Source organism: Sparus aurata, chromosome 6, assembly GCF_900880675.1.
Source record: "Sparus aurata chromosome 6, fSpaAur1.1, whole genome shotgun sequence".
Lineage (NCBI taxonomy): Eukaryota > Metazoa > Chordata > Actinopteri > Spariformes > Sparidae > Sparus > Sparus aurata.
The window spans coordinates 35327881-35355066 of record NC_044192.1 but is presented as its reverse complement, the minus strand read 5'-3'; the positions used below and the strand labels follow the sequence as shown (position 1 = coordinate 35355066).

Below are 27186 nucleotides of genomic sequence, written 5' to 3'. Positions count from 1 at the left end.
GAGGTCTCTGTTTCCATAATCTGTGTGTGTGTGCGTGCGTGCGTGTGTGCGTGCGTGTGTGTGTGTGAGTGTGTTTTGCTGAAAATGTATGTTCAGTCCCCAAGAATCACTCAGTGAAGTGACTGTTAAACTTCAACAGTAGTTGGCTCTCAAGGTTTTTGCAGTGAAGCTGTGATCTTTTAGCAGTAAACAGGAGTCCTGCATGACTAAGATGCCATCCACACGAAAACGCTCTTTTGTGTTTTTGTGCGAAAACGCACATATATTGCATCGTTTTGGCCGACCGTCCACACGGATCCTTAAAAAACGCAGCGACTGAAAACGCACTTTTTTGAAAAGGGGTCTCAGGGTGGAAAAATGCGAAAACGCAGCCCTCCCGTTCTTGTGTGGACGGCGAATCCGCATACTTTCCAAAACAATGACACCATCACCCCACCCCGCTGAACCCTGCGACGTCTCATAACAACAACAACAACAATGGCAGACTACTGCTTTTGTTCGTGTTTCTTGCAACTTACTCGCCTTGTAGTCGAGTGTGAGTCGCAGCAGCAGTTCGACCTCCATTATCGGTCCACACAAACGCTTCTGGATTCCTTGCACTAGCCATTTTTGTCTTCTTCTTCTTGTTTTCGGATTCTCCTTCTACTGTCTGTTTGTAAACGGCGCGCAGCTTTAGGTGCACACCCTTCTACTGTATAGGCTGTCCATTAATGTGTGAGTGTGTGTGAATGGGTGATCAGAAATATTGTGGTGCACTTAAGGGTTGTATCGATCCTTATGAGCAGGTCGGCATCTTGCCAGGCAGCCTCTTCCATCAGTTTATGAATGTATGCATTAATGGGTTATGTGAAAAGGTTATAAAGTGCTTAAAGTAGTCGGCAGACCAGAAGAGTGTTTTATAAAATAATGGTCACATGTGGTTCCTGTTTGAAATGCATCCCTGTCTGATGAAGGCATTTTACATGTGCTTTAAAATTGTGAATTAAGATATAAACGTGTCTTCCTTTCAGGTTCCGGAAGCTCTGCCATCGTATTATCAATGCAACTACTTTCACCAACATCATCCTCCTCTTCATCCTACTGTCATCTATTTCTTTAGCTGCTGAGGATCCAATCGACCCCATGTCCTTCAGGAACCAGGTAAGACAGTCCTTGCCTGACCCATTGTAATTTCTAACTTCCCTCACAGCGAGATTGAAACATTACAGTTACAACATTTTACACATATATTGTCCTATTATTAATATCAAAAATAATTATGATATTTTCCAGGTGTTGGCCTATGCTGATATAGTCTTTACTTCGGTGTTCACAGCGGAAATTGTTCTCAAGGTAATGGCAGGTACCACAGTTGGTGATACAGATGGGTGACAAATTAAAGAAAAATCATTTAGTGATGTGATTTTTCAATTTGAGAATGACATGCTATGACTTTGGCTGTCAGCAGACCTCAAACCAACTGAACTGAACTTTTTTTTTTGAAGGGTTTTTGAACAATATTGATAAACCCTCTAATATAGTTCCACAGCCCTATAAACTCCATATTGGATTTTCCTTTCATTTGTCACTCACATGTTTTGTCCTGAAATGTAATACAATCTTATTCACTAACCAAAGAAATCACCAGAGCACTCAAAACTCTGTAAAATATGACAAAGCACAAAGATTAATTTTTGTCTAAAATCATTTCGCTCAAGCAGCACTACTGTTTTCAAACCATAACCATGGCCTCAACTCTGACAGCTGGAAAGCACTTCACATCACTAACTCCACGGGTTACATCACCCTTGAACAACCCTGACAATGCATTAAACTTCACTTCCTGGACAAATAGAGAAAACACACATTTACACCACATTATTAGGAGGCAGTTTTGCAAGTTTTAAACAGCTTATGCAACAGTCCAGCATTGGAACCACACAGTTTCTGAAATACATGCAATTAAAGTAATTAAATGAGAACCTTGATACTCTAACACAACCCAATCCAATAGACAACATTTTTAATTACTCAGAATCAAAGAAAATCCTCTAAAGAATATATATATATATATGTATATATACACTACTCACAATAAGTTAGGGATATTGTTATTTACATGAGTGCTTTTCCTATTTGGTCTGAATTTTAATGAAATAAGTAAAAATTCCCTTTGATATTACTAATAATGAATGAGAAGAAACACCATTTTCATTAGTTTAATATTTATTACCCCGAAAATTTAGACAATAACAAGGATAGCCCCAAATAACAAAAATTGACAATGTCAGTAGCGGGTGTTTCCACCATTTGCCGCAATGACAGCTTGACAGCGACGTCTCATGCTCCTCACTAGCCTCATGATGTTGTTCTGAGGCAATGCGTTCCACTCCTCCACAAGTGCTACACGCAGTTCTGCCAGGTCACGTGGGGGTGGGGTACGATCATCCAGTCTCTGCTTCAGCTGGTCCCAGACGTGCTCTATGGGGTTCAAGTCAGGGGACATTGCTGGCCATACCATATGAGGCACTCCGACTTCCTGAAGTCGAGCTGTGACAATTCTGGCACGATGTGGTGGAGCATTATCATCCATGAACAGAAAGTTGGGGGTGTGCTGGCGGAATTGGGGGATGATGATGGGTTCTATGATGTCTCTGAGGTAAGAACGTGCAGTGACTGAGCCATCTACAATAACCAAATCTGTTTTGCGCTGACTGGTGATGCCTGCCCAGACTGTTGCACCTCCTCCACCAAAGGGAACCCAGGGGACCATGTTGACCTCGGCGTATCGCTCACCTCGCCTTCTCCAGCAACGCTGACGACCATCATTTCTGTGCAAGGTGACCCGACACTCATCAGTGAACAGGACGGTAGACCACTGCTGCATTGTCCAGGTCACATGGTCTTGTGCCCACTGCAAATGTTCACGGTGGTGTCTTGGTGTCAGTGAAGTCACCTGCAACGGTCGTCTGGCATTCAAGCCAAAGCGGTGGAGTCGGTTTTGAATGGTTTGTCTGGAAACCCTAGTACCCCTCACACCTCGTAACTGGGCCTGCAGCTATGTGGCAGTTGCATAACGATGTCTGAGTGCATAGGTCCTTAGGTACTGGTCATCGTTGCGGTCTGTCACTCGTGGGGCTCCACTCCTGGGTCTATCACGAACTCTGCCAGTAGTTCTGTGTCTTGATGGAAGTCTGCTGATGACACTTTGAGACACACCAAGTTCACGAGCAACATCTGACTGCCTGTGTTACGACCCTAGAGGTCATGTTTCTATTTGTCTGTTTTTAATATCCCTCTTTTACCTGTGAGTATGTGTGTGAGTGAGAGAGTGGTTGTAGGTGTGTCTGATTGATTGTAGGTTGCCCTGTGGCGCTGATTGGCTGCTTTCCTGGAGCCATAAGTTTAAAGGCCGGCTCCTCCCAGTTCCTGGGGGCTCTCCTCTGCTGTCCCAGACTGCCAGTATTGTGTGATTGTGATAAATATGTTTGTTAATAAAACTATCTAATAATGCTTTGCTGCTGGTGGTGCTTGGAGGAAGAGGGGAGTCTCACACTCCTGTTGCACCAGGGTTTCCCCTAGGCCCTGGTCGTAACAATTGGGGGCTCGTCCGGGATCTGAATGTCCATGAGGTGAGGTAGATGTGGTTTGGTTTGGTTTGTTTGTGTAAGTGGCCTTTAGTTAAGTGCAATGGTCATCTCTTTTGTTAAGCATGTTAGTTGTATTTCTGACTGAGCACCCTGACCAGATAGCTGCTGGGCATTTTCAAGAATGTGCCATGTTTGTTATTTTGCCTTTCTTATTTTTGGTGGTAATCCTGATTGGGGGTACGCTTCAGTGTTTCGCAGTTGACTAGGTTCCTGGTCTTCAGTGATCCACTGAGTTCAGCATTTAAAGACGCCTCGAGCTCGGCAAGCCACTGAAGACTAGCTAGGTGAGTTAGCCACCTTTTGTAGGCAGGTCAAGTTGGGGTGTCTCTACAGTTTCCCTTCGTATAATTTGCACAGCAATGTGGTTTTGTGTGAGATGGCTGCTTTTGTGTTGGTCACGTTGTGATGTGTGGCCCTAATTAATACTTGTGTGCAGTAACTTTTTGTGACCTTTTGGTTGTGGTAACTGGACTCTACTTTTGTTGGGTCACTTGTGGTTTCAGCTTAAGAGTAAGCTTGCAACATTTGTGTAGTGGTGACTACAGTGTGATGCCTTTTCTGTGTGGATGTTGCAGTCCACTTTTAGTTTGGTCACCTAGGTGTTACTGTTCTTGGTGTATTAATTAGAGTGATTGGGATGGCGTCACTTGTCCCAGACTGCCAGCATTTGTGTGATTGTGGAAACTATGTTTGTTAATAAAACTATTTAAAAATGCTATTGCTGGTGCTTTGGGGAACAGGGAGAGGGGAGTCTTATTCCCTTGTTGCACCAGGCTTTCCCCTAGGCCCTGGTCGTAACAGCCTGCCACCGACCCGAAGGCGCGCTATGGCCAGGCGGCGCTGCTCGTCCGTTAAGTGACGCCTGTGTTCATGGCTGTTTGAATGATGAACTTGGAATGACTTACTGACAATACCAGCTTTTTATACCCACAGAATGTTGAAACTGATGCCACATTGAAAAGGGTTGTCTTTTAGTTTTTTGGTATTGGCCCCAATATGTAAGGCACACTGTGCACAGTGAGACCATTACGTGGAAAACACAAAATGAGGTGTGTCTATCACCCCAATCCAATTGCCTCCCTATCCCAAAACTCTCTGAAGTGAAACAAACACCGTATGTATGAAATCCACTGAGTCTCTCACAATATCCCTAACTAATTGTGAGTAGTGTGTGTGTATATATATATATATATATATATTAGGGCCGGGACTTTAACGCGTTAATTACGATTAATTAATTACACAAAAAATAACGCGTAAAAAAAATTAACGCATTTTAATCGCACTAATTTTTGCACCGCGGAACGTTTCTCACTGGATGAGTTTCAGGGGTACTGATTATACTGGAGCACCAACAAACGTTCATGCATACCGTTCATGCAGTGTTGGGCAGTTACTAGTTTAACTACATTTCTCAGTAGCGTGGCGTCGCTACTTTCTGAATTAAATAGCTTTTCAGTAGCTTAGCTCTTTTATTGACCAAGTAGCGCGGTAGCGTCCACACAAGCTACATTTTTATGAACACCTCTGAAGCTCAGCGCAGCAGACCTTTCTGTTGCGGTCTGAAATTAAAGGATAAGTCGGTGATGCCACCGCCATACATGGCCGTGTATGTGGAGCCGACAGAAGCACTTCCGTATGACGGTGACACCACAGACTAATCCTTGCATACAACGTCTCTGCTGCACAGACAGGTTAGCTTGAGTGAGTTACGTTACTTGATGGAAAGATGGCAGAGGGTGAGGAGGACGGAGACGAGTTAATGCCGAGGGATGCAAAAGACAAACTTGGATAATAAACAAATACAGTAACAGAGAAACATTACTCTGAATTGTTACTTTTGTAATTTTTAACCAGCACAGGATACAGAAAAAATGCAATTTCTACAAAACCAAAGTGTGGTGATTAGTCAAAATGATTAGCTTAAAATGTATGTAGATATAGCTACTACTACAGAGTGGGCTTAATAAAAATACCACTTTTGAAACTGCCAGTTATAGAGACACTGGTTGATGGATAGAGTACTTTATTAATCTCAAAGGGAAATTAAAGTGTTACAGCCACTTGACATAAATCAAAATCCAAAAACAATGAGGTAGGTAAAAGAAACAAATACAATTAAAGGCTAAATTATATACAATAACTATATAGACTAACTCAAATATCAAATATAACTTATAAAGCTGAAACTAGAAGACTAGAGAACCTTAACGAAAACTGCAACTATAATATACTATTTGCTGTTATGCAATTATGTTAATATGCTACAGTGTAGGACACTGTATATTAGTGTAAGTCAGGTGGATATTGCTGTGGTAGCAAGGTGAATATCTGTCCATGGATGTTAGAATTAAGTGTGCATTGATAGTTGAATAATAAAATATACAAAATAGTGAAATCACAAATTATTGTTTAATAAACAATTGAACGTAACATTTTTGCCTGCTTATCTGTCTGATTGATAATTTTATTGATCACTGAGATAGCTTTGACTTGGAATGAAGTTGTTCCAATATAAAAAAAAATAGCTTTGATGTAGTTAAGCTACTTTTGCCATTTTGCTGTAGCTTAGCTTGCTACATTTCTCTGGGGAGACACTGCGTTCATGACTTCATGAGTTGAGTCTTGGAACTCAACTCGTCTCCGTCCTCCTCACCCTCTGCCATCTTTCCATCAAATAACGTAACTCACTGAAGCTAAAGGCCCCCACACACCGCCCAGACGTCCAACTGCCTTATCCGACCACTCTCCGACCACTCCGTTGCCTCTTGTCTGACCCGTTCGGCAGAAAAGTTGCATTGAACACACCGCTTCGACGTACTGCCTACTCCACAGTAGCGTGTACGTTCTGCGCTTGCGCGAGATGCAATAAGCAGGTGGCGCTTGTGTTGTGAGTTGTAAACGAGAGCCTTGTGCACGCAACTCTCTTTACTTTCGATTAAAACGAAACTTAACTATTTCCGATAAAAACAGCTGCATACTAAACATGCAGCGAGGCATTACCAGATGAACAAGAATTAATTCGTCCTGAACGGACATAACAACTAGTCTCGTGCCAGTACTGCAAAACATGAAAACGGGGAATGACGGAACGGAGTACATAGAAAAACAAAGCGCACACAGTATTCCGCCCCTCCCATACACCGCGCTGATTCGCCAGCACAACACCAATCAGAACGGCCATTCAGCTGGCACACAACCAATCAGAGAATCCAATGGCTCAGACGTCCGACAGCCCTCCTCCTCAGACTTTGCATGCTCAGTTGGATCCGACAACGTCCGCGCGGCTCTGAAAGCTTCGGACGCAGCTGAACACACCAAACATATGTGTTCCCGACCTCGTCCGAGCCTCTCCAAACGCTTCAGACGTCCAACGGTTGGGCCAGTGTGTTCCTGCCTTAACCTGTCTGTGCAGCAGAGACGTTGTAAGCAAGGATTAGTCCGTGGTGTCACCGTCATACGGAAGTGCTTCTGTCGGCTCCACATACACGGCCATGTGTGGCGGTGGCATCACTGACTTATCCTTTAATTTCAGACCGCGACAGAATGCTCCGCTGCGCTGAACTTCAGAGGTGTTCATAAAAATGTAGCTTGTGTGGATGCTACCGCGCTACTTGGTCAATAAAAGAGCTAGGCTACTGAAAAGCTATTTCATTCAGAAAGTAGCGACGCTACCACCACGCTACTGATAAATGTAGTTAAACTAGTAACGCCGCTACTTGTAGCGACGTTACTGCCCAACTGAACGCTATGCATGAAAGTTTGTTGGTGCTCCAGTTTAATTGGTACCCCTGAAACTGGTACCCCTGATATATATATACACACATATATATATATATATATATATATACATATATATATATATATATACATATATATATATATACATATATATATATATATATACATATATATATATATATACATTCATATATATACATACATACATACATACATACATACATACATACATATCAAAACATGGGGATGTCAGCTTTTGACGAAGGGGGGGCGGTGGACTCTCTGCATCTGCCATGTGTTTGGCTTGCAAATGATATCTGAGACTTGATGTACTTCAATGGTAACTCATTTCATCTCGACAGTACGTGCAGATAACTTTTGTCATGTGGACCGAACCATCTGGCAGTGTTTTGGAAGTGAATTTGCCGTTCATAAGTCCTTTCTCCATTTCCTTTCACTTTTGCTTTTCAGTCCACCGTGTTTTTCCCTTACGCCAACCCTGCTTCTTGTTCTTCTGATTCCCTTTCTTATTCTTCTGCCACCCTCTGGATCAAGACTACAGGTGCCACCGACGGCTGTAAATCAAACAATGTTTCTTTTTTTTTTAATACATAGCGTTAATCGCACGTTAAAAAAAATAACGGCGTTAAGAGGATGTAGCGTTATTAACGCATTATTAAGTTAACTTTGACAGCCCTAATATATATATATATATATATATATATATATATATACACACTTACATCAAAATTAAGTTCCAGATAACAATAATTAGATTAAGTAACTAACAATGAGTGATAAACAGGTTATTTAACGACTGAAATCTGTTTTATGTTTTGGACGACAGGGTCGGACGCCTGGAGATTATTAGTGACACATCTACAAAAATATACCTGCATTTGAAAATGATAATCATATGAGCTCATTCATGCGTGCTTACGCCCTCCCAGAACCCCCATTCCCCACGCTAGCTTACTTTCATTTTAAAAACTTGTGTCCGTCCTTAGGGTGCGGGTCGGGCGTCGGTATCAATTTATAGCGTGTCGGCTCGGGGGCGGAGTGTAATTTGTGCTACTGTCAGAAAACGGGTCAGATGCAGTTTTAAGTATGGCGGATACAGGCGGGTGTGGGTTTGCAAAGACCCGTGCAGGACTCTGCTGTGTGGTACCAACGTAAATACAAATTAGTTGTGTTACCTCTCGTTGTGGCACAGAACATGTGTTTGGTCAAGATCATCCTTCTTGTAGCCGAAATATCTCCAGATAACTGACGTTGCTTTTCTTTTTGGCACCAAGTCTTCGTTTTCGTGATTTTTTCTTGTTCGTTGCTCATTTTTCAATGTTGTTACCGGCGACTTACTCCATGTGCAGGGGCTGGTCTGCTTCGGCACACTGATTAAGAACTGATGTGATTGGTGGATTGCTGCGTATGCAGAGTCTGCATGCACAGTGTGTGTCAGGTTCCTTTGAAATTAGATGAATTAATTTGCGTCCTGCATCGCAGGCTCTGTGATGTGACTATTGCACACACATACATCGCGATGGCGATACGCAAACGATATATTGCGCAGCTCTAGTGTCTGTACTTCCACTTTGAAAACATTAACTTTTCCTCCGGACTCGCCATTGCTGCAGTTCACCGCGTTGAAACGATGGAAATAGTAATTAGTTGAGAATGTTTCAGAGGGAGAGAGATGTAGGTCAGTTAGGCACATTAAATCACTACATCATCTGTGTTAGAAACAGTTCTCATTTCTTCTGATGTGGAGAGAGAAGACTATCGTGCTTGACCTCGTTTGACCTGAGGTAAAGGAGTTCATCTTCTTTTGAGGGGGGGAAAAAGACCAGATGTGATTTATGGTGGTAAATTACTAAAAGAAGTCTCTAGTGACATGTTTATAGCAAGAACAACATTGTCTCTTCTTATTTAGTAAAGAAGTTTTGAGACAACCAGGCACCTTTAGAGAAAACAGTCAACTTGGTAATTAATGACAGACTAAGGGACACTGTGAGAGGAAGAGACAGTTTCTCCTCCTCTTGCCAGGTCAAGAGGTGACAGGGGCTCGCAGGCCCATATGCTGGAAGGAGGAGCCAATTTTTTGGGTCAACGGTAATCATGGCCAAACAGGACCTCTTTAAGATGCAGAGAAGAAAGGGCTTGTGTTCCTACATTATTATTATTATTATTATTATTATTATTATTATTATTATTATTATTATTACAGAAACCAATTAACTTTTCCATGATATTCAATTTGTTTTAGATGCACCTGTATAATTATAGGTACGGGTAAAAATTTAACGATTACTGAAATGCAAATTCTAGTCTAATTCTGTTAGAGTTTTTACATTGTTCATACAGCAATTTGGATAAACAAATGTATGTAACATTTCTGACATCCCCAGTGGGCACTAAAGAAACAATGTAAAATTATATTACTACAATTCTGTTTTCAATTGGGAAATGGAAGTTGTCATACACTGTATGTTCTTAACCAAAGAACTTCAACCCCTGCTCATTAGCAGGGGTTGGAGGGAAATGGCTAAAACACATAAACATTTTTTTTCCCATTATCAACAATCTGGGTATGTACAGTCGTGGTCAGAAGTTTGCATCCACTTATAAAGGACATGTTAATCATGGCAATCTTTATTTGCAATGATTTCTACTCTCATTTTTGTGATATGGAAGGAGAGGAATACCTACTACTTTGTCACAAAACACTCATGAAATTTGGCTCAGTAATCAATTTATTATAGATTTTCCTGAAATTTGACCAAATCTGCTGGATCAAATATACACATACAGTAATTATATTATTGGTTAAATATCTCTTGGTCATTTTTGCCTTAATTAAGTATTTTGATATCCATCCACAAGCTTCTGGTTGTCCTCTGGCTGACATTTTAACCACTCCTCTTGACAGAGTCAGTGAAGTGACTTAATTTGGGAAGGCAATTCCAAAATGTATAATCTTTTAGTCATTATAATCTATAGGCTATATCTACAGCATAAACGTGTTATTTTGTACACTTGTTTTATTAATAATAGACAATGAGTACTCTATTTCAGATGACAACATATGGTGCAATTCTACACGAAGGGTCTTTCTGCCGGAATTCTTTCAACATCTTGGATCTTCTGGTCGTCAGCGTTTCTCTCCTCTCAATGGGCATGGAGTAAGTGAAGTCTAGAAATACACCTCACCTCTTTTTCTCTGACTGACCAGCAAAGAGCTCTATTATCTATTGTGTTGACTACTGAATTTGAGAAAGCAATGCCACATACCATAACACCCATTATGTCAACAGTGTAGGTGCAACCTTGAAAGTATATGCTCTACGACTCCACCCTCTTCCGATACTCAAGACAGACCAGTGGCACTGTTAAAACAGCAGTTTAATATAGGTTCAGAGATGAGCATTGCCCAAGACAAACAGTTTACTAATAAAATCCTAAAATTCCCTAAAAAAGGCAAATAAAAGGTTTGTTTTCTAAACCAAGAAAATTACAAATTGGGCAAGCTGAAGTGCCCATATCAGACAAAAATCTTGTTAACTTGATATAGTGAATAATACAGACAAACCTAGAACATGGAACATGTTCCAAGCTTGCTCAATTGTTGTTGGACCATAGAGTGAAAATGGGTGGGGTTCAGGAAGGGTCAATTATGGTTGAATTAGCAGTTTCCAGAAAGGAGTTTTGTTCTGCCGCTAGTGCTAATCAAGAAGGCACAGCATCAGCATATCACACCAAGCGCTATGCTGGCATGAGCTCTTTAATATCATAACAAGATTAATATAAGCATCACTTACCAAAGAATTTAGAGAAACAATAAATTGTTTTTGAGATTGATGGGTGTTCAGTCCATCATGTCTTATGTAGTCCTATATGCTGAACAGCCAGAGTGGAGAGAGGAAGTGACCATGTGATCTTTATGTCTAACAACTTGACTGGTTAGTTTGTTACTGGGTTATTAGGGTTAGGTGTATAGCCAGCGTGTTGTTGTCAGAAGGTCGCTGGTTCGATTCTCCTGGTCTGCATCTCAAGGTGACCTTGGGCAAGATACTGAACCCTGCTCCTGATGTGCTGGTTCAATGTCAATGAATGTCTTATTGGAAGTTCATTATCACTGTCTCTTTTATCTGAGTAGGCTCTTTCATCTGAAGCATAATCAGTTATTACGTTAAGAATTTTGCATCATCATGTAAGTTTGAACTTTCAGGGCTATCAGCTATATCAGGTGAGCCATGGGATGGATCATTATCTGCTACTACATAGGGTCTGATAATGTGTCCTGTAAATGAAAATACACATATATATATATATATGTGTATATATATTATGAAGTAGAAAGTGACTGAAAAAGAATAAGGTTATGGCTCCGATTGTCTGTATTACTTGAACCATGAATGAGCTGTTTGTCACAAATGGCTTTTTTGATATGATGATCAATGATGATCAATGGAAGCAAGAGCAGACATCAGGCTGACAATGTTTAGAGAATTTCTCCTTTTGTGACTTTTGTGTCCATTTTATAACTCCATTGTCATAAGCGCACTGCTTACCAGCACAATACAAGATTTCAAAGGAAAATGTGGATAATGCAGCAAACCATGTATAACTGGTTGCATCAATATCAGATGGTAAATTAAAGTGTTGCTGTCTGTTACCATTGTGAAATGACTACCATACAGACAGTGAATTTCAACATCTCACTTCAGTGATGTCACTGATGCTCTGTAGATTGTCCCAGTGCTTTTAATTACCCGTTAGGGTGTTGATGGCCAAGATAGGTTCTCAGTGATGGTAAGTACAAGGAACCATTTCACCTGTTCCACCTCAGCTCCACTGATGGAGACCGGCTGTGTTCCTTTCCCTCCTTTTTTTCTAAAATCAAAAATCAGCTACATGGTTTTACTGATGTTGAGCAGTAGATTGTTCTCTGCATACCACTCTGCAAGATTTTTGATTTCTTCCTGATATGAACTCTCCCCATAGTTTATAATATAGCTGATGATGTTGATGTCATCTACATTCTTCACAGTAGAGCTCTCCTGATGTCTGTGAGCGCAGTCATGGGTGTACAGCACTGTGAACAGGAGGAGGCTGAACCCACAGCCCTTTGGGGCTCCTGTGTTGAGCGCTACATAGGAGGTGTGACTTCCAATCCTAACTCTCTGGGATCAGCTTGTGTGGTAGCCCAGTATCCAGGTGAAGAGTGTTGAACTTAAGCAAGAGTGGTGAATACTGAGCTGAAGTCAGCCGACAGCATCCTGATGTAGCTGTTCTTATTCTCCAGGTGTGTGAACATTTAGGGAAGGGAAGTATATATGGCAGCCTCAGTCGATCTGTTGGTTCTGAAAGCATATTGGTGAGGGTCCAGGCTGGCAGGTTGTCTTTGATGTGCTGGAAGCCAGTTTCTAAAAGCACTTCATCATGATGGGGAGGAGAGCCACAGGGCAGTAGTCATTTAGACTAGACACAGCAGACTTATTAGGTATAGGAATGATGGTGGCTTTCTTTAGGCAGGAGGAAACAGTCTCCTGTGAGAGCTGTTAAAAATGTCAGTAAAAACATCAGAGTAATTTAGAGGCTAGATTCTGGTCAACTTTTACAAAGGAGCAATAGAAAGCATCCCGACTAGAAACATCACAAACTGTCATAGTCCATCACAGCCCAGGATAGAAAGGCTCTACACTCAGAACATCACTGGTACCATCTACAGAGCATCAGTGTTATCAATTGCACATATTTTCCCACTATAGTAATGAAAATAAGACATGTCATAATAAAAGGTAAGGTCAGGATTTTAAGAGGTAAGAAGAAGAGCTAGAGCTCTGCGTTGACTGGCATCTGTAGTTATAGCTAACTGCAAGGTGCAGTAAATTCTGCACACATAACTGGCTTATAATCCACTGTGATTAATGAGATGAAGATGTATTCTGATGTATTGCCCCCACCTACCTTCCCAGCCCTGGCCATGTGGCCCCCTGCAACGCAAACTGTAACATAATACCAAAGCCTCAGGGTAAGTGTAACTGCTAATTAAACACAGCCATGGTTGCTGTCAGCCGGGGTTTTAAAATGCCTGATGTCATCCATTAGTACCGTCCAGAGGCAACAATTCTTTTGAACGGACCAATGAAAGGCCACCACTAAGTTTAAGAACTATCACATCAAAACAAACATAATCCAGGCTCATTCAACTAAACAACAGGATATTGCCATAGAATGAATGTTATACATAAGTAAGCATGGTTAGCTTGTGTTTGTATCATCCAGATCCAGTGCCATCTCAGTCGTGAAGATTCTCAGAGTGTTAAGGGTACTCCGGCCCCTGAGGGCCATCAACAGAGCCAAGGGACTCAAGGTATGATATATCTATGAATAAACTTTTAACCTTTTAAGAATGGCTGAATAATTACCTGATCTATCATCTATTTGTAATATCTCTGTCTTTATAGCATGTGGTTCAGTGTGTGTTTGTGGCTGTCAAGACCATTGGAAATATTGTTCTGGTCACGATGCTACTGGACTTCATGTTTGCCTGCATTGGAGTCCAACTTTTCAAAGTAAGAAGACAAGGAAATAAAATGTTACTTAGCACTTTATTCGATAATCTGAATTAAATTTATGTATAATGTACCTTGTATATCTGCTTTCCAATAAAGACACTTTTGTTGCCTTCCTAGGGCAAGTTTTACGCCTGCACAGATCCTGACAAAATGACAGAGAATACATGCAAGTAAGGACTTTATTTTATTCATTTGAACTGTGATGCTGCATTGATGCTGCATTTTTTTAATATCTGGAATGCACTGAGGTCAATGCCGTTTGTTGCTCTGTATGGTGATGGTGATAATTTAAACTGGTGGGTGGGGTACCATTCAGTAAACAAGGGCACATAAGACAAAATCATTTGTCACATTGAGATCATATTTAAGGTCCACGTAGCTGTCTCCGGAAACTTTTAACGGTATATCAGGTCTTCATTAGCTGGATGAATTTTCCTCAGTTTTCATCATTTGAGAGCAACACTGAACTTTTGTGTAACACCCCATATGACAGCTGTGGGGAACACTAACTTATTGTTTTTCTATAAAATGAATCACACCTTTGAGAGGCTCAAAAACTCATGAACTTTGCACAGGACAACACTTGGTGAAAATGAAAGTTTTCAATTGTTCTTTCCATGGGCTCAGCAAATTGGCTTGCTGGTGTCCCATAAAAGGCAGCACCCCAACAAGCTTGACCTAAATGTATGATATCTGGTACACTTGTATTACACAGGGTTCTCCCCAGACGGTGGAACAGCGGTGCTGCGCCGCTATACTGCTAGCTCAGCGCCACTATAATAATTTTCAATGTTAGCTGCTTTATAGCGGGTGTTTGTGGGCTGCCGCGGTCTTCTCGTAAAAAAAGCGCCCCCCGGCTGACGGTGACGAGTGTCCGTCCGTGCGTCCTCACCGTCAGCCGGGGGACGGACGCTCTACCCCCCCCGCTGACGGCGATAACGACCGTGTCTCTCTCTCTCTCTCTCGCTCCCCCCCATTACACCTAGATCTACAAAAATGTGTTTTGCTTTGATAACCCAGGGAGTCAGCCATTTTTGCATTCAGTTCATTTTTTTTGCCATTTAGTAAATTCCTCCAACAACTTTAACCTGACCAGTTTCAAATGGTGTGCAATCTTTACACCTTGAATTACAAAGTTGAACAGAAAGTTTCTGATCAGATCTATCTCCAAGCACTGGTCAGACTACGTGCCCCAGCACTAGCACTTTGCTCCACTACATCAGCTGGCCGACTGGTACCGCCAGTGCTGAGAGCAAACAAACGTTGCTCAGTGAAGTCATGATTCTTCTCTGTTCTGTCGCCTCAGTGGTGGAACAAACCCCTGACCAATATCAGGACAGCAGAGTCACTTGCCATCTTCCGCAAAAGACTCAAGACGAACTTGTTCAGATGTCACCTTGACCCAGCATAGCATGATTTGTTTGCTCAAATAAGATATAGGTGGGCTACTCCAATTAGAGAGACACTACAGTAATCACTATCATCATGATATATCATATCTGTTCAGTAGAGAACACATCATATAGCTGAATGTTCCTCACAGGTAGTTCAGAAATCACGTATCCGACGCATGACTCAGGAGGTAGAGCTGTGTTCTAGCAATCTCAAGGTCCATCCATCCATCCATTGTCAACCGCTTATCCAAAGTCGGGTCGCAGGGGCAGCAGCTTCAGTAGCGAGCCCCAGACATCCCTTTCCCCGGCCACATTGGCTAACTCTGACTGGGGAATCCCCAGGCGCTCCCAGGCCAAAGAAGAGATATAATCCCTCCACCTGGTCCTGGGTCTACCCCTAGGTCTCCTCCCAGTTGGACGTGCCAGGAACACCTCCCTAGGAAGGTGCCCTGGTGGAATCCTCATCAGATGCCCCAACCACCTCAACTGGCTCCTTTCCACGCAGAGGAGCAGCGGTTCTACTCCGAGTCCCTCCCGGATGGCTGAGCTTCTTACCCTATCTCTAAGGGAGACCCCAGCCATCCTGCGAAGAAAACCCATTTCGGCCGCTTGTACCCGCGATCTCATTCTTCGGTCATGACCCATCGCTCATGACCATAGGTGAGGGTAGGGACCGGTAGATCGAGAGCTTTGCCTTTCGACTCAGCTCCCTTTTCGTCACAACCGTGCAGTGAAGCGCATGCAACACCGCACCCGCTGCTCTGACTCTCCTGTCAATCTCACGCCCCATCATCCCCTCACTCGTGAACAAAACCCTGAGGTACTTGAACTCCTTCACTTGGGGCAAGGACACATTCCCCACCTGGAGTAGGCAATCCACCGGTTTCCTACTGAGAACCATGGCCTCAGATTTAGAGGTGCTGATCCTCATCCCTGCCGCTTCACACTCAGCTGCGAACTGATCCAGTGAGCGTTGTAGATCTACAGCCGATGATGCCATCAAGACCACATCATCTGCAAAAAGCAGTGATGCGATCTTAAGGTCACCGACCTGTAACCCCTCCATACCACGACTGCGGCTCGAAATCCTGTCCATGTATATCACAAACGGGATTGGGGACAAGGCACAGCCCTGGCGGAGGCCAACACCCACTTGGAACAAGTCCGACCTACTTCCGAGTATACGCACGCAACTCTCGCTTTGAGAATATAGGGATTGGATGGCCCTGAGAAGGGACCCCCTCACCCCATACTCCCGCAGCACCTCCCACAGAACATCCCGGGGGACCCGGTCGTACGCCTTCTCCATATCCACAAAACACATGTGGACTGGGAGATTGTACTCCCAGGCCCCCTCCAAGACCCCTGCCAGAGTAAAGAGCTGGTCCGTTGTTCCACGACCAGGACGGAATCCGCATTGTTCCTCTTCAATCTGAGGTTCGACAATCGGCCGGACCCTCCTTTCCAGCTCCTTGGAGTAGACTTTCCCAGGCAGGCTGAGTAGTGTGATACCTCTGTAATTGGCACACACCCTCTGGTCCCCTTTCTTAAAGAGAGGGACCACCACACCTGTTTGCCACTCCTTCGGCACTGACCCTGACCCCCACGCAATGTTGAAGAGCGTGTCAACCAAGACAGCCCCTCAACACCCAGAGCCTTCAGCATTTCTGGTGGTATCTCATCGATCCCTGGGGCTTTGCCACTGTTGAGTTGTTTGACTACAACAGTGACTTCACTCAGGGAAATCGGCGATGATACCCCATCATCCTCCATCTCTGTCTCCATTACAGAGGGTGGGTGGGTGGGATTCAGGAGGTCACCAAAGTACTCCTTCCACCGTCCTATGACCTCCTCAGTCGAAGTCAACAAGGCCCCATCCTTGCTGTACACAGCTTGGATGGTTCCCCGTTTCCCCCTCCTGAGGTGACGGACAGTTTTCCAAAAGCGCTTTGGCGCCGCCCGAAAGTCCTTCTCCATGGCCTCGCCGAACTCCTCCCACACCCGCTGCTTTGCCTCTGCAACAGCTGCGGCTGCTGTCCTTCGGGCCCGTCGGTGCCCCAAAACTGCCTCAGGAGTCCCCCGGGACAACATGTCCCTGAAGAACTCCTTCTTCAGTCGGACGGCTTCCCTGACTACCGGTGTCCACCACGGTGTCCAAGGGTTGCCACCCCTTGAGGCACCTAAGATCCTATGGCCACAGGACACAGCTCGGCTTCAACAATGGAAGCTTTGAACATCGTCCATTCAGGTTCGATATCCCCAGCCTCCACAGGGATGCTAGAGAAGCTCCTTCGGAGGTGGGAGTTGAAGGCTTCTCGGACAGGGGCCTCCCCCAGACGTTCCCAGCTTACCCGCACTACTCGTTTGGGCTTACCAGGTCTGTCCAGGGATTTCCCCTGCCACCGAAACCAACTCACCACCAGGTGGTGATCAGTTGACAGCTCTGCCCCTCTCTTTACCCGAGTGTCCAAAACACACGGTCGAAGATCAGATGATACGATCACAAAATCGATCATTGACCTTCGACCTAGGGTGCTCTGGTACCACGTACACTTATGAGTATCCTTGTGTTCGAACATGTGTTCATTATAGACAGACTGTGACTAGCACAGAAGTCTAATAATAGAACACCACTCGGGTTCAGATCGGGGAGGCCGTTCCTCCCAATCACGCCCCTCCAGGTATCTCCATCATTGCCGACGTGCGCGTTGAAGTCCCCCAGTAAGACTACGGAGTCCCCCACTGGGGCCCCTTGCAGGGCCCTAGCCAGGACCTCCAAGAAGGCCGCATACTCCGAACTGCTGTTCGGTGCATACGCACAGACGACAGTCAGAGTTTTCCCCCCCAACCCTTAGGCGAAGGGAGGCGACCCTCTCGTCCAACGGGGTAAACTCTAACACGGCGGCGCTCAGCAGGGGACTTGTGAGTATCCCCACACCCGCCCGGCGCCTCACACCTTTGGCAACTCCGGAGAAGAATAGTGTCCAGCCCCTTTCCAGGAGTTTTGATCCAGAGCCGATGCTGTGCGTGGAGGCAAGCCCCACCAGATCCAACCGGTAACGCTCAACCTCCCGCACCAGCTCCGGCTCCTTCCCCCCAAGAGAGGTGACATTCCACGTCCCCAGAGTCAGCCTCTGCCGCCCAGGTGTGGGCGGCCAAGGCCCACCACCACCACTGCTACCCATGTGGCAACGCACCCGACCCCAGCGGTTTCTCCTGCAGATGGTGGGTCCACGGGATGGGGGAGGGAGAAGTGCCACGTTGCTCTTTCGGGCCACCAGGCGCTCGCTCATGGGCCCTCCGTCCAGGCCTGGCTCCGGACGTGGGCCCCGGGCTTCCTCCGGGCAGGGTCTCTCGCCTCACACCTCTATTTCTCATGGGGTATTTTGAACCATACTTAGTCTGGCCCCTCGCCTGAGACCAATTTGCCTTGGGAGACCCTACCGGGAGCACATGGCTCCTGACAACCTAGCTCCCAGGTTCATTGGGACACTCAAACCTCTCCTAAGGTGATGGTTCCCGGAGAGGGGATCTCAAGGCCACAATCTCAAGGTTCCTGATTCAATTCAATCTCCTTCTGTATACAAAAATACAACAGTAGAAATGCGGGGGAGATAGTGGGGATGCAGACACAAATTCAGAATCTTCTTATAGTAAAGGCTCACATTTCCCATCATGCCTAGTGCTGTTGTTGTTTCTGGGCTGTCTTCCTCTAAAGGTGTCGGCATGTAGTTTGTGATAAAAGAATCTACGGAGGCAAGGCTAGGTAGGATGATAGAGTAATCTTTATAGAAACAGATCTCAAGCCTGCGTGCTAACCAGTGTGGCCACACCCGGTGTTTCCAATATCTGGCGGAGTTCTGCCTAAAGCTTTTCCCTCTGCTCTACCAGAAATCCTCTTGAACCTTTAATCTAGGTAATCTACAAGTAACTATCTAACCTCATCGGCCTGTGCGGGCCTTTTTAAAGTCTCTTCACCTGCACCTACGTACTTCTTCTAATTGGTCACTTTGGTGGATTGAGGGTTCCTCTTCTATACATTACCTTACTCTGATGCTGTCACTCCTTGGGTCTTGCACCCTAAAGTTGACTGGATTGTCTCTCTGTCCTTTTATAGAAATCCATACTTTTGGCCAGCTCCAACCATCTCAGTTTTAGTACAATGTAGGGGCCTCATCCTCTAGCTAACCTAGTAGTTTGTTAAGCTTTCTGTTTTATATTGTAAAATGCAGATGTTCCTCTTTGTTAGTGTTTAATTTGCTATGCCTATCTGCCTGTACATTTTCACGAACAACACATCCAGCTGAACAAGTCCTTATCACACCAATATAAGTATTGGATGGGTGCATCCCTAATTCTATGCATGTGCTGTATTCGTTGTCACTCTTTATAAAAGCACTAGTTAAGTGTTGTACATCATGTATTATAAATCAAAAATAAATAAATAAATAAATGTTCTTCAATGGACAAATGCTCCTAATCTCAACCCTTGTCTCTATGGTCTCAATCTGCACAGCCTACAATACCAACACACAATGTATCTCACCTTGGAAGGACTAACCAATTCACATATTGTCTGTTCAATACAGGTACATGAATATACATTTAAAAAATCCTTTTGAAACATGAGTAAACATTTGAATATTTGAGGGCGAGGATCTTTTAATGCCAGGGATTTCAACAACTGCTTAGAAAAATGTTCTTAATGGAACCCTTATTCTTACAAAGAACCCTTAAAGAACGCTGTCTTCAAAAGCAAATGTTGCTAGGTAGAACCATAGCCCTTCAGGAAGGACCCTTTCGGAATACTTTTTTCGAAGAGTGTGACCTCATTCACTGCATGTGAGACAGTTCCCAAGCACAAAAGCCCACTACACACATAAAAACAAAGTGCAAGACAAAAGTAAGATTTATGCTTTAACTGAAGCATTTTCTATGAAAAAAAGCGTGAAGACAAATTGGTTGGTTGACAAATGTATGTCTGGTTAGGTGGTGACTTTCCCACCTGCAATATAAAGCAGCACACAACTTCTCACATAAGCTTTTGTATGGGAACCAACTGTGATAGTCTCCCATACAATGTGTGAGGCAGATCAAAGTGGGACTGTCCTGGTTGCTACAATAGCTAATGTCAATTTTAAATTTTGGACAAACATAATTAACTTAAATCAATCCATCCGTTTGTCCTCATCTATTTTTCTTTGGGTCCAGATCATATTCATTTGGATTATATTTTTAGGACTTATTGTTTTGACATACAGCTGGTAATGACTAAACAATAAAAAAAAATAGGGGTTTACTGAGAGCCATACTCTCTTTTCACTCTCATTCACACAGTTACACATTCAAATCTGGACACTGCAGAGGACAATCACACTGAACTGTGGGCCACTGAGCAGCTCCACTGAAACAATTTGGATCAAGGCCTTCCCTCAAGGCCACTTAAGCAGTGGTAATTAGGATGGAGCAAGCCCTGCTGTATACATTCCACACCCAAATATATGATGATTTGCACGGTCACAAGATCATACCAGCCAAAGGGGCTCATATTCACCGTTAGGTCAATAGCTTTCTTAATGTGGTGCTTAGCTTAAGCCTTTATGCCGTCAAGTTTTTTTTTAATGTGCTTCGAGTTTTCTTGTTATTGCACTTACTTGGTTCGCTGAAGTTGATTTTAGTCTGTCAGGTTGGTTATGTGTGGATTGTGTGTGAGCGTGTGCATGTCTTGGCTCTTATCTCTAACATGCATCAATTAAATCGAATGAACTAAAAAGTACAAATAAACAAAACATACGCTAATATCACTCGATTAATTGTGATATCCAAAAAGTAGCGTTCTATAAGTGTTGAGTATCAAAGCAGAGCAGAGCAGTAAAAGACTGCTCTCTCAGCATTAAAGCGAAACTCTCGCCAAAAAGCAACCAAGGCTTTATTTGGGATTGAATATGAGTCAAACCTTCGTGTGAAAGCATCATTACGACGAAAGAGGCACTTTTAAGATTTACCGTAGTTTCGGTTTTGGGCACGTTAATTTTGAACGGGAGTGCATGGGGCAAGACATGCTAGCATCAAAATCGCTATTTTTAGAACACTAAGAAGGCTCGACACAACATGAAACTTTGCTCGTAGCATCACCAGGGTCTCTACTCATGAACACGAGCATTGAGAACATTGTTTGTGTACACAGAGTTTATGAAAAAGAAGGTTTTTGAACTACTCACTTTAGCTGCTGCACCTCCTGCGCGTCGCTGTCATGCCAGACAAAAAGTGTCGATCCCCGAGTGCAACCTGACAGGCAGGAGAGTAATTGTGAACCGCTCCTCAAGCGTGCCTGTCAGGTCGCACTCGGGGATCGACACTTTTTGCCTAATAAATAAAGCCTTGGTTGCTTTTTGGCGAGAGTTTCGCTTTAAGTGTTTGTTTGCACGCCTGCATGCAATTAGTGACTTGATTATAAAGGCCTTTTGTCAATACCACTGGTCAACACCAGATGGTGGCATTTCTCATGCATTAAAATAAGTAACTAAAAATGAACAAAAATGGCTCCAACATTAACTCTGTTGAATGTTTTAAATGCTCTTAAATCTAATTTGTGAACCCTGCAAAGTGTCATGATTAAGGTGATTTTGACAATAGCCCTCCTTCTCATCTTGTCTGTCTTTCCCACCCACTTTGTGGGTTAGAGGCTGGTATATAAAGTACCAGGAAGGAGCACTTCATGAAATGGAAGTCCATAGGAGGGAATGGGCCAACTCAGAACTAAACTTTGATAACATCTTTAATGGAATGCTGGCTCTCTTCACCATTTCTACATTTGAAGGATGGCCAAAGTGAGTTCTTCTCTGTTTTACACCAATTCTATGATGGTTCCTGTTTATCACAGCATTGGCATCTCACAATTCAGTGATCTGCTGCCAGTCTGCAATTTACATGTGTTTGGATTTGTGTGACTATTATGTGTGTGTGTACAAAAGCCTTTTTTTTATTTACCTAGGATACTATATAAAGCCATTGATTCAAACTTAGAGGATAAAGGCCCAGTCTACAACAACCGAGTGGCCATTTCAATCTTCTTTATCATCTACCTCATCCTTATCGCCTTCTTCATGATGAATATATTTGTGGGCTTCGTCATCGTCACCTTCCAAGAGCAAGGAGAGCAGGAGTATAAAAACTGTGAGCTGGATAAAAACCAGGTATGTTAAAAATGACTGTGAGACGGAGCGGCTCCGTCACTAACTGTGGGCAGCATACAAACACACACACACACACATACACACATAATGCATATCGCTCCGTGGTGTCACTGGCTGAAAGCAGCACACACACCTATGCGCACACACACGCCTGGTGCAGGGCTCTTGGACCCATTCAGGTCGGAGCACACACACCGCTCTCCGACACACACACACACACACGCCCGACTGACGGCTCTCGGACACACACACGTCCGACACACGGCTCTAGGTCCCGTCCACGTCGGAGTAAATTCATGCCCTTAACTGTTTTAGTAGTGTGAGTGTTAGTAGGTGCACACTTGTTCACTCTGCAGTTTTCTGGAAACATACATACTCACACAATCAGTACACATTCACAAATGGATGAAACATATCACACTCACCTTGTCCTCGCCTGCAGGCAAAAAAGGGGCAAAGTCATTTCCGCCCTTCAGAAGAGTAGGACGGGTCATTAGACCATTAATAAATTGTAGGGATGAGCGAGTACAGCATTATCTGTATCTGTATCTGTATCTGTTAACCATATGAATTATCTGTATCTGTATCTGTACTCGGAATGGGCGGGACCTAACCCGGAAGTGGGCGGGATTTAACCCGGACGTGGGTCTTGAAATGGGCGTGGCTTTAACCGGTATGTTATTTATTGCTGATTAGAAAACTATTTACAGGACAGCATCAGCATTGAGCTTCAGATCGATGGTTTTGATCATGATAGCAAACAAACTATTTACAGAACAAGTTTTGCAACAATGAATACAACACATGCGGTTGCAATTATGAAGTAAAATGTAATGAACAAGAGTTTTCATACTCAACATAACTTTCTCTTTTTAACTTTTAATTTTTTTTATGATCAGTGTGATTTTTTATTTTTTTTCTGGTTCTTTTTTTATTTGTTTTTATATCCACACCAGGTGTGTGTGTGTATGTGTGTGTAGCTTAATTTGTAATATTATTTATTGCACTACTACCTTTATTTTTTTATGAAATTCAGCAAGAAAGTGTCAGACACTCAGTGCGTGACGTCAAAAAAACTGGTTAGAGCCAGCTGACGGTTTAAAAAAAACAAAAAAAACTCCGACAACTGGCAGAGAGAGAGAGAGAGAGAGAGAGCTGACAGTTAAAAAAAAAAAAGAAAAAAAATCTCCAACAGGCAGAGACGCAACGCGAGTCACATTCTATCAAGCACCACGTCTGAACGAACCCAAGTTTACCAGAACTCTACTGGTTAATAAGTGAGTACAAACCGAAGTAAAAACAAACCTGAAGCTGAATAAACCCTAAACGTTAGAGGAAAAGACAGCGAACCTGAATGACTGAGGGAGAGACAGACAGCTGTTCTGTGTGTGAGTGAGCAGAGCGGGACACAGAAACACATCTGTATGTGTGTAAGGGAGGGGCGCTGTGACTACCAGCCTATCACAGACACAGTCAGCTACCCAATGAGGATTTTCATTCAATCCGAGCACAGATATTGACTCGTATTACACGTATAACACTCGTACTCGGCAAAAGTGCTTTATCCGTACCGGATACTCGTTTCAGCCACATTTTTCACTGCCTGAACATACCCCAAAACTCACCAAACTTGGAATATAAGTCACACCTGGAGAAATATTTTATAATCTATTGTCGTTCTGAATTTCCACCACTAGGTGGCGCTGTAATTAAGGAAAGTGCGTTTTGGCTCATAACTCCCATATACTTTGTTGCATATTCAAAAACCTTATATCCACGCGTTCAGTGAATTGTAGAGATGCACCGCTCGATCGGCAACCGATCGCAATCGGCCGATAATGCCCCTATCAGTTTTGGTCGGAGTTCTCAAAATAGATCAAATCAGGCCGATCAGATGACGTTTCAATATAGAGACAGTGCATTGACTGCATGCAGGGTGGGAATTTCACGGCGGCCATGGCCGCTGTTGCCCCGCACTTTGGCCTTGATGCAGCGTGAAAAAAAACTCATCGTACGGCCACAGTGGCCTCTGTGCCCCTGGCCCGGTCAGCGTAGCGGGCTTGCCTTTAATTACAGCCACCCGAGTGCACAGTAGTCACTCACAGTAACTTCAGTGGTGGAGTCTCATCATCACGATGATCTCACGTGAAAGCCTCTCAAACAGCAGCAGCGTCTCAAAACAGAAGAACGAAACTTACAGCACAGCGAGCGAGCGCAGCCGGTTTTTACATGATACGTAACTGACTTATGTGGTACGATTTAGTTTGGTAAAGTTGGAAATATATTCACAGATTCGAACTTCCCGGATCAATAACTCATAAGTGAAACCTTGTTAAAACACAAACGACGGAACTTTCCTACCGTAGTGAGGAAGACAACGAGCTAGAACCGTATTTTCATCTAAACGAGCGCCTGGACATTAACTCTGGTCTGTATGGTCAGCCAGCTGTGAGACGAGGGCGCAGGGACCGTCTACAAAGTGCAACACTGAAAAGAGAAACTACAAAAAATATTCAATAACTTCACTTTTATTCAGAGTATAGTGCCACCAAAATCACTCCACACATCCATGGTCTCCTGCTGTTATTCTACAATTTTTTGTTTGGAAAAAATGAGCTTTGCCATAATTTTGGGGAATTTCTATAGGGAGAAATATTCAATAACACTAATATTCAGTGTGGTGTCACAAAAATCACCTCACCCTAACCCTACTTAACAAAAACTACTTTCTAATGTAACTTTAACTTGATTTTGGTATTTAAAAAATGTGTTAATACATAATCCATGTCTTATTATAAATTAGGATGTTATGGTATCAGTCTGAAAGGTAAATCAACAAATTTTACTCAGTGGCCTTTGTGCCCTGTCATGTGGCCTTGGTGCCCCTGGAAAAAAAACTGAAGGCCAAATGGACTTGCCCCTAAAATGACAAAATTCCCACCCTGACTACATGCATTCCCACTAGTAATCTACAGTTACTCTATGTAAGCTGAGTCCAAGTTGTCTCTAAGAGAGTCTCTAGAGTGTGAAATACTGCACATTGCCTCAGCCTGCAATAAAACGGTGGTCAATTCATGATACTTTCTCATCTCCTAATTTTTATACTTAATAATACAATGTCAATGTTGTGTAAGAAGAATCATTAATTAAATATATGAAAGTTACACAAGACAACAATATAGAAGAATTTATGGATTTGACACTGTGATCGGTGATCGGCAATATCGGGATCGGCAGATACTGCTTTTGGTGATCGGTGATCGGTGATCGGCCCCAAAAATCCTGATCGGTGCATCTCTAGTGAATTGTGCTGAGTCTTGTGGTGTAGGCCACGCCCATTTCCGCAAAATGTTGAAAACCTACTTTTTCGAACTCCTCCCAGGTGATTTCACCGATTTGAAGGAGAACTTTGGTCGATTTTAACATGCAGCTTCATTGCTCAAGCTACCCTTGACTTCCCAGTACTGGCAAGCTTACAGTACAAGGAGCTACATACCGGTTTGTTGACATCTGTGTCTTCCGGTAGCTAGACCAAATTAGTCAATCCGTCGAGCGTGCGCTTACTCCCTCACTGGCGGAGACGGAAACGTATTCCAGCTATTTCGTTTTTCTGTTCATAATCAGGGTTCGTACGGGTGCTTGAAATCCGTGAAAGTGCTTGAATTTCAATGTTGTGTTTTCAAGGTCTGAAAAGTGCTTGGATTTTAGTTTAAGTGCTTGAAAGTGCTTGACATTATGTCTATGCTAATGTCATATACTCTGTCTTTCACAAAATTGGGATCAGACTGGATAGTTTGCTTACAAGGAGAAATAAAATCAGTAAGAGATCCATATGTGGAGATGTTTCCTCCTGGGCTCCGCTGAGCCTCTCTGCTCCTCTCCGCGACCTGCCGGTCTGTGTGTGACCCCGCCCCTTTCGAAGAGAGACAGCAGGAGATGACAAAATGCCGGGAAGCTATTGTTTTAACAAGCGTTGGCTTGAAAATGATAACTACAAACTATGGTTAAGATAAAGACCGAATCAAAGAGTGGCATCATGCAAGGTCTGCAAAAAGATTTGCAGATGTGTGCAATGGGAGAGTCTGCGCTCTCCAGTCACAAGAAATGTAAGTTAAGACTTTTTGAGTAACTTAGGTCAACACTGCACATTAACACTTGTTAACCACTGACGTTAGCTAAACCTTAACACACTAAATAATAATTAACGCACCACTAATCACGTTAAGTGTCCTCGTTAGGTTAGCGCCTGATTGTCCGTGTGTCGTTACACATGCAGACTGGTAGCAATAGAGAAGGATGGTTGAAGAGAAGGTGGAATTTGATGCACCAGAGCTGAAAGTGCCAGAGTCAGAAACTGACTGTTCAGTTTGTCTCTGTAACGTCACACCAGGCACTAACATACGTAAGAGCTTTAAGTGTGAAAAGGAAATGTTCACTTTTCTCCCATTTTCATGACTTACTTCTAATAAAGTAAGATTAGCCTACATTGTAAGGCCCTTTAGCTAATGTTTATGAAGTTTTTGTATGTTTTATCTGGATACAGACTGATGTGAAACAGATTGACGTTATGTCGCTGTTCTATTGGCTGATATGTTATAGTCAGTAGCCCAGCAGCACTAACCTGTTGAGGCAATGATAGCTTACCTTG

General features: G+C 43.4%; 1 protein-coding gene across 5 annotated transcripts in view; it reads left to right on the top strand.

The window, feature by feature from the left end:
* Positions 1–27186, top strand: part of LOC115583819 (dihydropyridine-sensitive L-type skeletal muscle calcium channel subunit alpha-1-like) — a 277692-nt gene that overhangs the window by 76419 nt on the left and 174087 nt on the right. For all 5 annotated transcript variants that reach the window (XM_030421006.1, XM_030421010.1, XM_030421011.1 and 2 more), the window contains 8 exons: positions 1011–1140; positions 1273–1332; positions 10443–10549; positions 13656–13743; positions 13838–13945; positions 14066–14118; positions 22026–22172; positions 22337–22538. In XM_030421006.1, the coding sequence (XP_030276866.1) occupies positions 1011–1140; positions 1273–1332; positions 10443–10549; positions 13656–13743; positions 13838–13945; positions 14066–14118; positions 22026–22172; positions 22337–22538 (895 nt within the window). The remainder of the gene's footprint in view (positions 1–1010; positions 1141–1272; positions 1333–10442; positions 10550–13655; positions 13744–13837; positions 13946–14065; positions 14119–22025; positions 22173–22336; positions 22539–27186) is intronic.